General features: G+C 23.9%; 1 protein-coding gene across 1 annotated transcript in view; it reads right to left on the bottom strand.

Annotated features, from left to right (window-relative positions):
• The window catches only part of LOC114132762 (uncharacterized), a 176,228-nt gene that overhangs the window by 46,728 nt on the left and 115,878 nt on the right, over positions 1–13,622 (bottom strand). Inside the window, exon 3 of the mRNA XM_050200427.1 lies at positions 7,319–7,442. Within this exon, the coding sequence (XP_050056384.1) occupies positions 7,319–7,442 (124 nt within the window). The remainder of the gene's footprint in view (positions 1–7,318; positions 7,443–13,622) is intronic.

Below are 13,622 nucleotides of genomic sequence, written 5' to 3'. Positions count from 1 at the left end.
TATAATGATCATATATGAACTAATGTATATATATAAAAAAAAAATTGATTAAATTCATAAATTAAAAATTGAATAAATAGTTTTTAAGTTATTAAAACGTATATACTAGGTGTTGTTTCACTATTGACTATTGAGGCCTAAGAATGATTTTAAAAAGTGATTTAACAAAACTAATATTTAATCTGTTATTTACTTAGATTATTAAAAAAAAAAGACAGTATAAAACATTTTTAGATTAATATAAATAACAATAATTTTCATACAACTGTAGCCCAAAAATTATAACATCTTCTTCGATCATGGACTTAATATTTTTTATAGTATAATTAAAAAAATTGAATTAGAATAATTTTATTATTAAATACAATATTGGCAATCATAAAATAATAAAATAAACTAAATTATACTTATTTTTGTATCACTAAATTAGATACTAAGTAGATTAAATTAATAATTAGTAAATATTTTATTATTTTATTTTTATATTATTATAAATAAAAATAATTTTATATCATTGCACAAAAAATAACCACTAAATTATATTAACAATTGAGGTTAGAGAACATTTCGATTATAGGTTCAATAATATTTTATATTATGATTTGTTTTAGGTATACGTTTAGAAAATATGAATAATGATTATTATAAATAATAATTTACAAACATATTTCAATTTTTTCATTGTAATCGGTATTTTATCCACTAACTAAGTATAAATAATATCAATGATATTTTTTACAATATAATATCGATTATCGAAGACTATTTATGTACTTCTTTTGCCTATCCAAGACGCCGTGTAACAAATTGTGGTAAAATTATAAATTTAGTAATATTGTTTTTTTTTTATTTTAATTAAGCTGATAAGATTTTTGTGAAAACAATAATGAGGGTGATAAAAATAAATTTAATTTAAAAAAACTTTTCCTTTTTTTTATTTAGACGGATTTAACAATTTGTTAAGTTTTATTGAAACGTGTATTGTGCGTATTTGTATATATTAAAATATGTCGATTGGAAGTTTGTAAATGATCTGTTTAGTGAATTTGAAAACAAAACACGGTAAATCACAAGTTTCAATAATAGTGAATTTTTTTCGAAACCTATCTCGTACGTCTTATAACATAATAACAACGATGATCTTCTATACCACGATAATATTGTAAATGGAAATATACCTAATCACTAACCCTCGTAGCGAGCACACTTTCCGTTTTGTCGAAAATGATATTAGTGGTGGGGGTTAATGAGACGATCGAAATAAAGGCAATGCGGTTGTGAGTCATAACTGTCGTCAACTGATGATTATGGTTGCACAAGTTTTGAGGGTGAAGTGTACGACAACAAACAAGTGGCCTCAATTACGCCAGGTGGAGATGTTTGATTGTTTGATAGGAATACTGTACAGACATAATTCGTGTAAATTGGTATTGTACTCAGGAAAACGATGACATACACTCACGCCATTACCTATACACATATACGTGCACGTGTATATGTAATGTTATCGTGTCTGTATCCTAAGCAGGTATATTGGAATATACAACCCTCCCCGCGGCAGCCGTTCTCGCAGCACACCTCATGACTGCGTCTAATGTTATTCGACGATCCACGTGAACTGTTGACACATTGTTATCGTCCGTCCGTCCGCCTATGGGTGCACGAGTATGTGAAATATATAATATATAATACTACACACACGCGGCCAACATGTGATAGGATACGTGTTTGGTGTTGTACAATATATATAATAACAGAAGCGCCGCCAGTTATAATAATAATATATATATATATATATGTATAATGATATATTGTGCGTCGCTTGTTTGAACGTGTCGAGTGTTGCGTAGATATATACGCCCTAAGTAATCCTCGTATACAGTAGGTTGCGGGTGTGTATATGATGCTCGTCAAAACCAATCCGATTACACACCCCCTACATCTCATCACCTACCATCGTGGAGCCGATCGTGTCCGCTGCAAAACACGCGTTGTACCAAATTAAATCTCAATATCAATCTCTCTCCTCTCTTTCTCTCTCACCCATATAAGTTAATATATGTATAAATTATATATATATAATATATGAGCAAAAACATTGCACCATTTCTGTCGCAGTGTTTGTCCCCGGTGGCTTATCTCCGACCGATCGTAATTAACCGAGACGAGTCGCGTGTCGTCAAAAAGTCGTATTGACGATATATATAATATGCATATTATTATACTCTCTATGAGTTATGTACACGCGATACATACACAAGTACACAACTGCAACGGTATAATTAATTTTACTTAAACGTCTTAAACTAAAAATAAAAAAATAAAATAAAATAAATTATTAGCTGTAGATACATCTCGGTGAATAGAAAATTATTACAATATAGATGGTCAAAATTTAAATTACTATAATAAATATTCATTGAGTGGACCCAAGTTGATGATCAAAAACTTATCTATATTAATGTTGAAACCGTTAGCGTGATAGCCAGAAACTTTATCTTCCATTTGTGACTTAACAATACCACAAATCCTCCCAATCGAGTAAGATTTACATATATATATATATAAATACTGCAAAATGGTGGATTACATATTTTAATACAAAACAAATTTACAGATTTATACGCTCAATTAAAAATGTTAATACCGAAGGTAAATTAGATCAGTTTAATCTTCTACAAAATAATATATTCACATAACAATAAGTGCTAAGTATACTATATAGTATTTAAATAAGTTAGGATTTGCGATTATCTACTTGTTATTATTTTATTATTACAGTTGTAATGATTTTATTTTTATTACAATTTTTTGACAGTTAAGTATTTTATAAATTCAATCATATAAATATATTTTAATTTGAAAAATGTTAGAGAAACTAAATTTCAAAATTAAATCTTAGAAATAATGTTTATTTTAGTTGCATTCATTTTTACGCCTAAATAAGTATAATTAAATTTTCTTGCACGATTTCATATTATCTATATCATATTTTAATTTAATTTAAATCAGTTAAATGTAAATTATAAATTTGAGAAAAAAATAGATTTAAAAAGTTGATTAACTGACATTAATTTTAGGTTTCTCAAGTTAATACCGGTCAACAATACATGAATAAGTATTTTACTACATTTTAAATTGAATTAGCTGAAAGCAATGACAAAAGCAGCGAACGGCACGATTTCTCATAGATAATACTTCCGGTATATACTGAAAGAAGGAGACTGTAGTCTATAATAAATTACACGTAATGAATCAAAATCACAGTAGCTCATTTTAGCAGAAGTCGGATAAATTTAAAAAGGGGTGATAATAATATTTTAACGATTATGTGCTGCTGAACATATAATGTATATTAAAATATGTATGCATTGTTTGTTACAGTCCATTATGAAATTAAATTTATCATATTTATCATATTAATATTATTATTATTACATTTTACACGGAAATTTACTAAATAATATTATATCTCTTGTATTATTTAATCGTATTTATTTCTCCAAGACTCTAAAGAAAACACCCCGTCAAATGGAGAATGACGTCCGTCGCGACAAGACCATTGTTTCCTTCAAAGCGCGTCCGGCATTTTAAGCAACCACCTCTTTTGTTCAGCGAAACACCTTACGCTTAAAGGGATGCGTTAAGGATAGGCAGAACGACGAAAGAGATGGAGAAAAAAAATCAAAAGAAAAAGCGAGGTAAAATATAAATATAATGACGATTTCGAATAAAAATTCCTAAGAAAAAAAATCACGATGGAAATACGGCTGCCCCTTACTGTTGGCCCAGTGAACTATCAAATTGGATTCTCCAAGAGAATTATTGTATGCGGTTGGTCGTAGAACAAAAATCGAGTTATTTTCCAATTACAGATGTGCATTTTCTTACGTTCGAGTCACAAGACGGGTAAACCACCACCACCGCTATTTCCTACTCCTATCATACTGCTACCTCCACCACCGACACTACCACTACAACTGTCTACTACTACCACCATCGCCACCATCACCACCACCACCACCACCACCACCACCACCACCACCACCACCACCACCACCACCATCTCCACCACAAACATTTCCTATATATTCGACAGCAAGTAACATATAAGACAACATCCATCCAATATACTTCGGCAGGTACCCGTGTACGGTCGGAACAGTTACGTTTGTTTAATCAAAATCTGCTTACAAGTTCTTTTTGTTCTCTAAGCGATTTATTTCAAATAATCTACTATAGCTTATAGATATATATAGAACTATGTTGGAACTAGCTTTCATAAGAAATATCGTATTTAAAGTGTATACGAGTACTGTATTTTAAAATGTGTTTTTATTGTTTTGATTATTATAAGCTTTAACCTGATAATATAAACAAAATATACCAACAATTAAAATATGCAAAAAATAATCAATTATTTGCACGTCATATTATATCAAGATCATCTTTTATTAATTTTCAATAATTTAAAATTTAAATAAGAAAATTCAACCTAGACAATGAATTATAGAAGTTGAAATACTAATAATTAATTATCATTTTATCATTTTTGTCAAATAATAGGTTAAGATTTATATAGGAAAAAAGTACAAAAGTTGTTTTTTAAAAACAATTTATAAAGTTGATGATAAAAGGCTGTATCTTGATTATAAGAATATTATAATTCTTGAGTTTATTGCAATTTAAAATTGTTATAATTATAATAATAAATAGAATAATAAATATGAACAATTCACTTTAGTGATGAAATAATAATAGTTAATTTGATGTTCTTGTACAATATAAATATATTTTTTTAAAAACCACTGAAATCGTTCTACTATATAGAAGTTATCGAGTGTAACTTTTTATTGAGTAGGTCACTCAGTCATTGTAATGGATATCTTCAATTTGAATTCATTGTTACCTATACGGCTATACATCATTGAATACAGAAAATTATTTTTAGCTGAGACAGTATATTTAAAAAGTTATTTCATATTTTTACATTAGTAGATATCTAGTATAGTATTGGCTATACAAATATGGTTAAAATATTATCGTGTATTTGTGAAAATTTTCAAATTAAAAATAAAAATATTTTTTAAATTACAAAAAAATAATTAAATTTTTCTTTGTTTGTTTATATACAATGGTAATAATCAATAAAATTTAAATCATATAGAAAATGTCTTTACTCATAAAAATATTAATAAAAAAAAAACACATCGTTGTAAAACTAATACATTTAGCGCTTTACTCAGAATATAAAGTTATAAATATATAAGATATATTTTGATATCAGTTAGTTATAAATAGCGTAATCATGAATAACTATTATATTAAAGTAGATAAAACCAAGTCCCGTAATATAATTATGGCCAAAAATGATTATTTATTACAAGTAATGGATTTCAAATGTACAACCGTAATATATAAATTAATATCGTTTGTTCTTTCATTTGGAAAATATATGCTGGGAACACAGAATCCTTGTAGTCGTTATTAGATATTAGTGAAAAACAATATATAAATTATAACATGGAAATAATAGCTTTGTAGTGGAAACGTAATATATGAAATATATGATTCTGTTTGGATAAACTTTTGGTTCGATTTTATGTTATAAATCTATTTTTCTATATTATAATAAAAGATCATTTATTTTATTTTTTATTTGATATTCAAACATATTATAATACTACAGCTATTTTATAAAAACAAAGAGGAGTTTGTCTGTAAGTTTTGCTGTATAATAGGTGTTTTGTATATCTCGTGATTCAGTAGATCACTGTCATAGTTGTGTTAAATTTTAATTCAATGATAAAATATACATTTATCATTATACACGATCAAAAACAAAGAAAATATTTTTAAGAGTTTGTTATTTTATATTAGTATTGCTATTTGTAATTTATTTTTATATTACTTATACACTTACACAAGTTGCATTTTTATTTTATAATATCTTAATAAAATAGTTAATATTAAAATAAAATGTATAAGTAGAAGGATTTTCTAGATAATATTAACATCAATGTTTTATGAAAATATCAAGATTACTCAGTTGTTCATTTCTGTAAAAAATAGATTTTCTATAAAAAATTCCAGTTTTTTTTTACTTTTTATTTAGTTTTTCCTGATTATTTCAACAATAAATTAGGATTTTTTTATTAATATAAATAGAATCATCAGGATAACAACAAGTAAAACTATTTTAAGCTATATTTAAAATTAAATGACATTATTAAATTAAATAATGTGTATACTTAATGGTAGGTTTAATGGTAAATTTATGTTACAATAACAAATACTTAACAAAACAAACAATTAGGTATGTTGTTTTCTTCTAACTTTATGATACATGTTTTTTCTTTTTCGAAAAATACTTTATACTTAACCCGATATATATATTACCATTAAAATTATTGTATCTTAAAAACAATGGCGTTGTACTGTTAGAAACAAATTACTTATAAAATATTGAAGCTGAATTCAAAATTAGTAAGAAAAGTTCTTTCGATCATAATATATATATATTCATAGTTTCCCAGTATTGTTTAGAGTTTCAATAAAGTACAAAAAAGAACCAGAATATATTATATATACTTGTTTAACTCCATGTCGATTTCAAAGTCAGGTTTAAAACCTCAATTCTATCGCATTTACATGGTGAAAATATTTCAGAAATTGTATTTTGTTTATTTCAAGTCAATGTATTCAATAAAATTACAATAGTTCAAAAGCTTTAAAACCAAATCCAGTGAAGCTCTGGAAGTTAACCACAGTCCTAATGTTTATAGTACCAAGGAAATTCCTATAGACACACTTTATAGAGAAACTTTGATGATTGTATCTATGCTTAGGATACACTGTAACTTGGGTCCAAATCCACTAAGGTCTAGAAGGAAGAGGGAAAGTTTAGATACGTGATAAAATTTGTGTTTCCTCTCCACCTCCGACGTAGTGTTGATTTGTGGTTGTTGGAGGTGACCCATTATCCGGTGAGAAATTAGTTACCATCAACTCGACATGTAGTTTATTTAGATAATTTTAATTTATGATCTATCCACAGTACAATAGCTTCTATATAATGTCAATATTTTATGTTAGAAATTGGTATAATTAAGTTTAAACTTAATAAAATTAATATTATTGATTAAAGTAATAAAGATTGATAACGTTTTGAAATTAAAAATGCATAACAATGAAAGTATTAGATTTTAAAAATAAACAAGTGCGTAATTAATTATGTCATTTAACAGAAATGCATCGTCAAACAAATATCACTATAGTCTAAGTTAATTATATTACTTTTAAAATTAATAAAACTTACCTCATTTTGGCAACAAACGATTGTGTGAAATAAACGTCCGAATCAACACCGATATCTTCTTTGGCTAAATCCAAATCCCAGTCACTAGTATACCGTATATATCTGCATGACAGCGATCGAAAATCTAAACAATAATAAATTTTATTAATAAATGACTTCATAAAAATAATGATATAATATGAACAATTTAACGAGTATTCACATATTGTGCACTATATTGTTATCTGCAGATGATAAATTATTAAATATTCATAATTGTAATACTCGTAATTATTAATGTTTGAAAAGTTACAGATAATTTATTTAACGGCTAACTTATATTATTAGTGCATTAACATAAAATGTTCACATAGTACTTCATTTTTCTATGTATTTGTTTATTTTATTTAAGTACCTAATTATTACACCAGCTAAGATCTAAAATAATTAAAAAGAAAGGTAGAGTTTTAAAGACACATTTTTTTTTATAATTTCGTGTTAATTTTAATGATAAGATAGAGTTACCTACTTTTATTTATTCTACACAAGATACAATCGTAAAAAAAAAATAAAATTTTAATTTTAATTATTATGATTTTTATAAATGCATTTTATAAACATGAGTTAAGCAACATACATTTTTTTTACGTATATATATATATTATGTATTCTATATTAAATCAAACATTAAAGTCCCAATTTGTTATCGATTGAAATTATTTTGACCTAAACAATGATCGTATATATAATACTAAATATTTAAATAATTTCAAATATACATTTAATCAAGATAAGTAATAAAACTTAATAGTGTATAACTAAAAATCTGATACACATGAATTATTATTTCACGCGTCTGATATATTAAGCACATTCAACTCTAACAGTAGAAATAGCATTAATAAATTAAATTACATCAATTTTGTTTATTAATTCGAGCTCCACTATAGGATTCATGTTTATTACCTGTTTATTAATAACAAAGATATTAGTTGTAATTTAACTAGTTAAAATATTTAAAACGCAGTTATATTACTAGAGTTTATTAAAACCTACAACAGTACTTCGATATTATAGAACTTGAATTTGAATATAAAAGTATTATGTTAATAAACGAGTAAAAACAGAAGTAATACCTAAAAGTATTATATATACAACTATATTATAATATTATACTTAATATTTAATATTTAATACCAGCTTGTCGATGACATCAAAAATAAACATTTTTCGTGTGTTTGTATTTAATATATATTTCTAACTGAATAAAACGACAAAACATCGTATCCAATATTTATTAATCTCTTATAGCATTTAAATCAATATTAATATAATATAATATGCAATGTTTTTATATTTGTTTATATTTTTTTTTTATAGAGAACATTTTAAAATAGGCTAAACAATTAGGGAATCATGTTTTCAAATTCTGTTTTGTTTTTTATATCCTGTACGTGTATATCATTATTAATATTTAATATTACGTAAATATGATATTTACAAAGATTATCTTATGTGTAGGTACACATAAGTATATACATAAAATGTTGAGCGGGTTACAGTTTAGACTTTAGAGTATGTATGTCACTTATATCGTTGTATATACTTTGTTCTAGGGATATTCTTATATTAAATTGAAAAATGAAACTTATAATAGCAATGAAAAAATAATATTAAACAGATTTCTTTTTTTTCTAGAAATACCTTCTTAATGATTAATTATTATAAAATATTTTACAGTCACAAAATATACAAAATATTAACTACATTACGCATTTAAATGTGTAATTGTATTTACTATAAAGGAGGAAGATAAACTTTTATTTTTAATTCTCTAATAAAGTTTTTTGAAAGAAAAATGTTATTCAATAAAAAAACTAAACGTTCCTATTAAAAACATAAGCATTAGTAGTAGGTAGGTCGATAGTTTTAACATTCGTTATAAAACCAATTGCAATATTAAACAATTATTTGTAATACATAAAATATTAGATATTTTGTAGTTTTAATGATATTATTTTAGATTCTGATTGGAATAGTGTCATGGTGAATATATATTAATTTTACAGTGATGTTTTTCAGTGTGTATATCTATTATCTATACATGGTAACTAGTTGTAAAAATGTTTCATAATACAAACAATTTATTATCCTCAAACGATTTTTATTATTCATTGTAAAGACCGAATAATCGTAAATACTTGAAGTTTTTACTAAATATTTATATAATAATTTTCTGTATATGATATTATTTTTAAAATATGTTACTCTTTTAGATCTAATTATAGACAATAGAAATTTTCAAATTATTTATATATATTATAAAATATCAATAAAATATTTGCTTGGATTAAAAGCTTAAACTATTAATTCAAGATCCTTCATAAGTTTTTTTTAGAAATATGTAAAAATATTTGAAATATATCGTTATTATTAAAATTTTAAGTATAAACTTTAATACAATTTGTAAAATTCACAAAAAAAGATATTCATTATTTTGTTACAGTTCAAATATTTTATTAGTAGGGACATCCAACTTATATAGTATCTATGACATATGTATATTATTATATTTTATACGTAAAATAATAATTATAAATAACAAGTTTTCAACAAAAATTTATAAATCCCACTGTATTGCTAATAACAAAATAAATTACTTTACTTTAGTACCTTACATAAATATTAAAAAAAAAAAAAAAAAAACACAAAATGTACTTTTTTTCATAATCAATGATATAACTATTGAATTCAGATTTAAAATATTCTTTATTTTGACACACACTCGATATCTTCTATATAGAATAGCAGTACATACTGTTCAACTTTTTTCAAATTTTTGTTTTAAAATAATTTTAAGATAAAAAAAGTACATAAAATATTGTACTTAGTTACTTTAGGTAAAGCTAACAATTTATCTAAAGCTATAATATGGTATACATTATATTATTTTTATTTTGTTCTTTAACGATTTTCATTTCCAATTTGTTACGACAAGAAAATATGATTTCGATTTATTTGTTAACGTCATTGTTGATCTTAAACCATACGTAAACTAACGACTGAGCAAACCTGACAAGCTAAGATATTTTGTCAAAGCTTAAGCTGGGTCGGAAAGAAAACAACCAAAAAAAAAAATTAAATATCAATACCGGATTCATAAATTTCACAATTATTGTTTTAATATTTAATTAAATATAACCACAATATTATGGTTATTACCTAATTAATATTAAATACTATAATACCTATTGGTTAATTTATTCATTATTAATTAATATATTTAAAAAATAAAACATTGATAATTGCATTGTGTTAGTATAATATTACACTATAAGATTAAAAATAAAGCTTTATTGTGAAAGTTTGTTATTTTTGTATTAATATAGTATAGTCAATACTATAATCTATAGACGTATGCATGTATGTTATACTGTATGAATGTTTGAAGATAATAAATATATATAGCAAAAAAAATACATTGATAAATTAATAACTATTTATTTTTAATTTCAGTAGTGCCTAATGTATTATTTAAAGTAGTCTACATACGTAAATATATTATATTATAATGTATAGTGTTTAATTTATTCAACAGCTACTTTTAGAATTACTATTATATTTTTAATGAACTTTGGGATCAAGTTTGTTTGGTCAATATCTGTTTATTTATAACAAATGCTAATTGAGCATTTTCCACTATTTACTTTACGTTTTTGAATTTTTGAATGTTTTATTTTTTTTTTTTATTTCTTTAATGGAACTGTAATAACGTGAATTTTAAGACTAAGATAACTTTTTTTTTAATATTATAGGTAAAACAATAATAAAAGGTAATTATCAAGTAATATACAATTTCATTCATGTAATATTATAGTTAGAAATTGTATTACCTATTAATATAATAATAAATAACAACAATAATATATATCAAATTATTTTCAAATACATTAAAAAAATAATAATTAAAATATTTGAAATGATATCGAAAAAAATTATTTAGTTTAGAAATGTTCTATTTTTTTTTAAATAGTCGTAAACAGGCTAATTTAAATTATAAGTATTTATTTTTTAATGTTGAAAAAATATTTTTATGATCCATTTGTACTCGTATTCAACATCACCATAAAACATATCAATACACGATGTTTAAAATATTTATTATATAATGGTTAAATTATATATTATTTTATTTAAGTATATATACTGCTCTGATATGTTGAATATTCTAATTTTTAAATTATTACTATTTTTTTAATATAATATTTATATACTAAAAGAATATCGTAAAATATTAGATCATCCATAAATTAAATCTAACTATAATAAACAAAATACATACAAGTACATAGTAATTGTATATAGAAAACTTTAATAGACTTTGACTAATAAGTTTCAACTATGTGTTAGCGTACAAAAATATGAAATTAAAAATTAATAAACTGTAATATTTCGAAGTTCATAGTAGTTTATTATTAATTATTGCCTCAATAGGTACTGTTCTGTACATATTATATTATTATTTATTATAATATACTATATTGTTTTTAAATAATATTCTAATGCATAAATTTGTGAATATGCATTGCTAATTTATGCACTTAACATAATCAGTTTCGTTGAAGTATTATATCCGAGTCAATAAAAAATTTCTATACAAGTAAGTAGATATTAAAAAATGTATAGATTCATTGTATTTCTGTCAAATAAAACATTTTGCGAGCAATTAAAAATATTTTTCTAATTATATAGCTCTATTTTATATTTATAGATCAATTGAATTTGTCAAAGGATTTTTATAGACTTAAAATATTCAATTTTTCTTAAACTTTTAAAAACTTAAAATTAGTTTCAACCATTAAAGATGTGCATTTTAATTTAATTTATGTGCAGTAAGTGCCTTTTAAAACAAAATCTTGATTTAGAACTTTTTACTGACTCACAATCCTGCCTTAGTTTGATAAATTATAATGATCATTTATAAAATTGAGATATTTGAGTTTAAAATATTTTCTTTATACTTTATGGTAACAGGATATAATTTGTTGATTTAAAAAATTATAATGCATTCTAAGAATTAAAGTTGGCTAGACATAAATATTTAAAAATTAATTAATGAAACAAGCTATGCGTTTGAAAAAATAATTTCCAATTCATTAAGTTAATTTGAATATTTTATAAACTTTGATGCACAACGAATTAACAATGTTTATTTGACTTGCTGAATTAAAATAATCCTTTTTTAAAAGTGTCGTTTATTATAATGGTGAATATTTTATTCAATTAATTTTAAAGTCGTCATATTTCATTAAAGTTTTAATTAAAGATGAATATTCTTATCTGTCAAAATAAAAACAGACAAATTCTATGGCGTTGGCTATACATATAGGTATACAAATACCTATATTTTTAATTGTATTATAATTTTAATTTACATGAATTACATGCAACCAAAATACGTTCAGTATTATTGTCATATAATATTTGAATTATTAAAGAAACTACGAAAAGTATAAAAATAAAGAAGTATAACAAAGTCATACAATTATATTTTATTCGTATTTTCTTATTTTATGTAAAAATAATTTGGAGTTCACTAAAGAAAAAATCTTTTTTTTCGAAGACAAAACGTACAATTTGAGACACCCGAAATAATATATTATTACATCAATAAAACACAACAAGATATTTATCGTTTGTCGTAAATTACCAAATGGATAACGGTATATTATTATATCAAACCAAGCAATAAAATATATTTTTGTATGAGAAATGTGTTATTCGTTAAATATAAAAAAACGTATCAGTTTATTATACAAAACCAAAATTCGGTCTTCTTTGAATTTAATCCTATCCTTCACCTCTTTTCTAAATTGTTTGTTCTAACAACATTGGTAGTAGCATTGTATATGACTAACAAAAAGGCATAAGAAGTTTGGGTTTTCTAGCTGTAGGCCAATTCTGTCGAATTATTCCCGAATGCATCGTTTTTTTCTTCTATCTTTTGTTCCACCTAATCTTTTTTGCCGATCCATAAGAATTGTAAGCGCAGAAATAAATTGTTTGTTCCTTTGAAATGTTGAAAAAATTATTATCTATTCAACAAAACAAAGCGTTTGGTAGAATTGTGTACGAATCACAATTTTCATATTACCATAATATAATGTCTATAATATGGATAATTTAAATTTTAAAAATACGTAGAATAAATTCAATAGCCCAAAATTAAAATAATAACAATTACGTTATAATACATACACCTATGTTCTAGTTTAGATAAGTAGTGTTTAATGTTGAATATATTGTAAATAGAAATGATAATGAT

The sequence above is a fragment of the Aphis gossypii genome, chromosome 2 (assembly GCF_020184175.1).
Source record: "Aphis gossypii isolate Hap1 chromosome 2, ASM2018417v2, whole genome shotgun sequence".
NCBI classification, from domain to species: domain Eukaryota; kingdom Metazoa; phylum Arthropoda; class Insecta; order Hemiptera; family Aphididae; genus Aphis; species Aphis gossypii.
The sequence above is the reverse complement of the archived record's forward strand: the minus strand, read 5'-3'. Positions and strand labels throughout refer to the sequence as shown.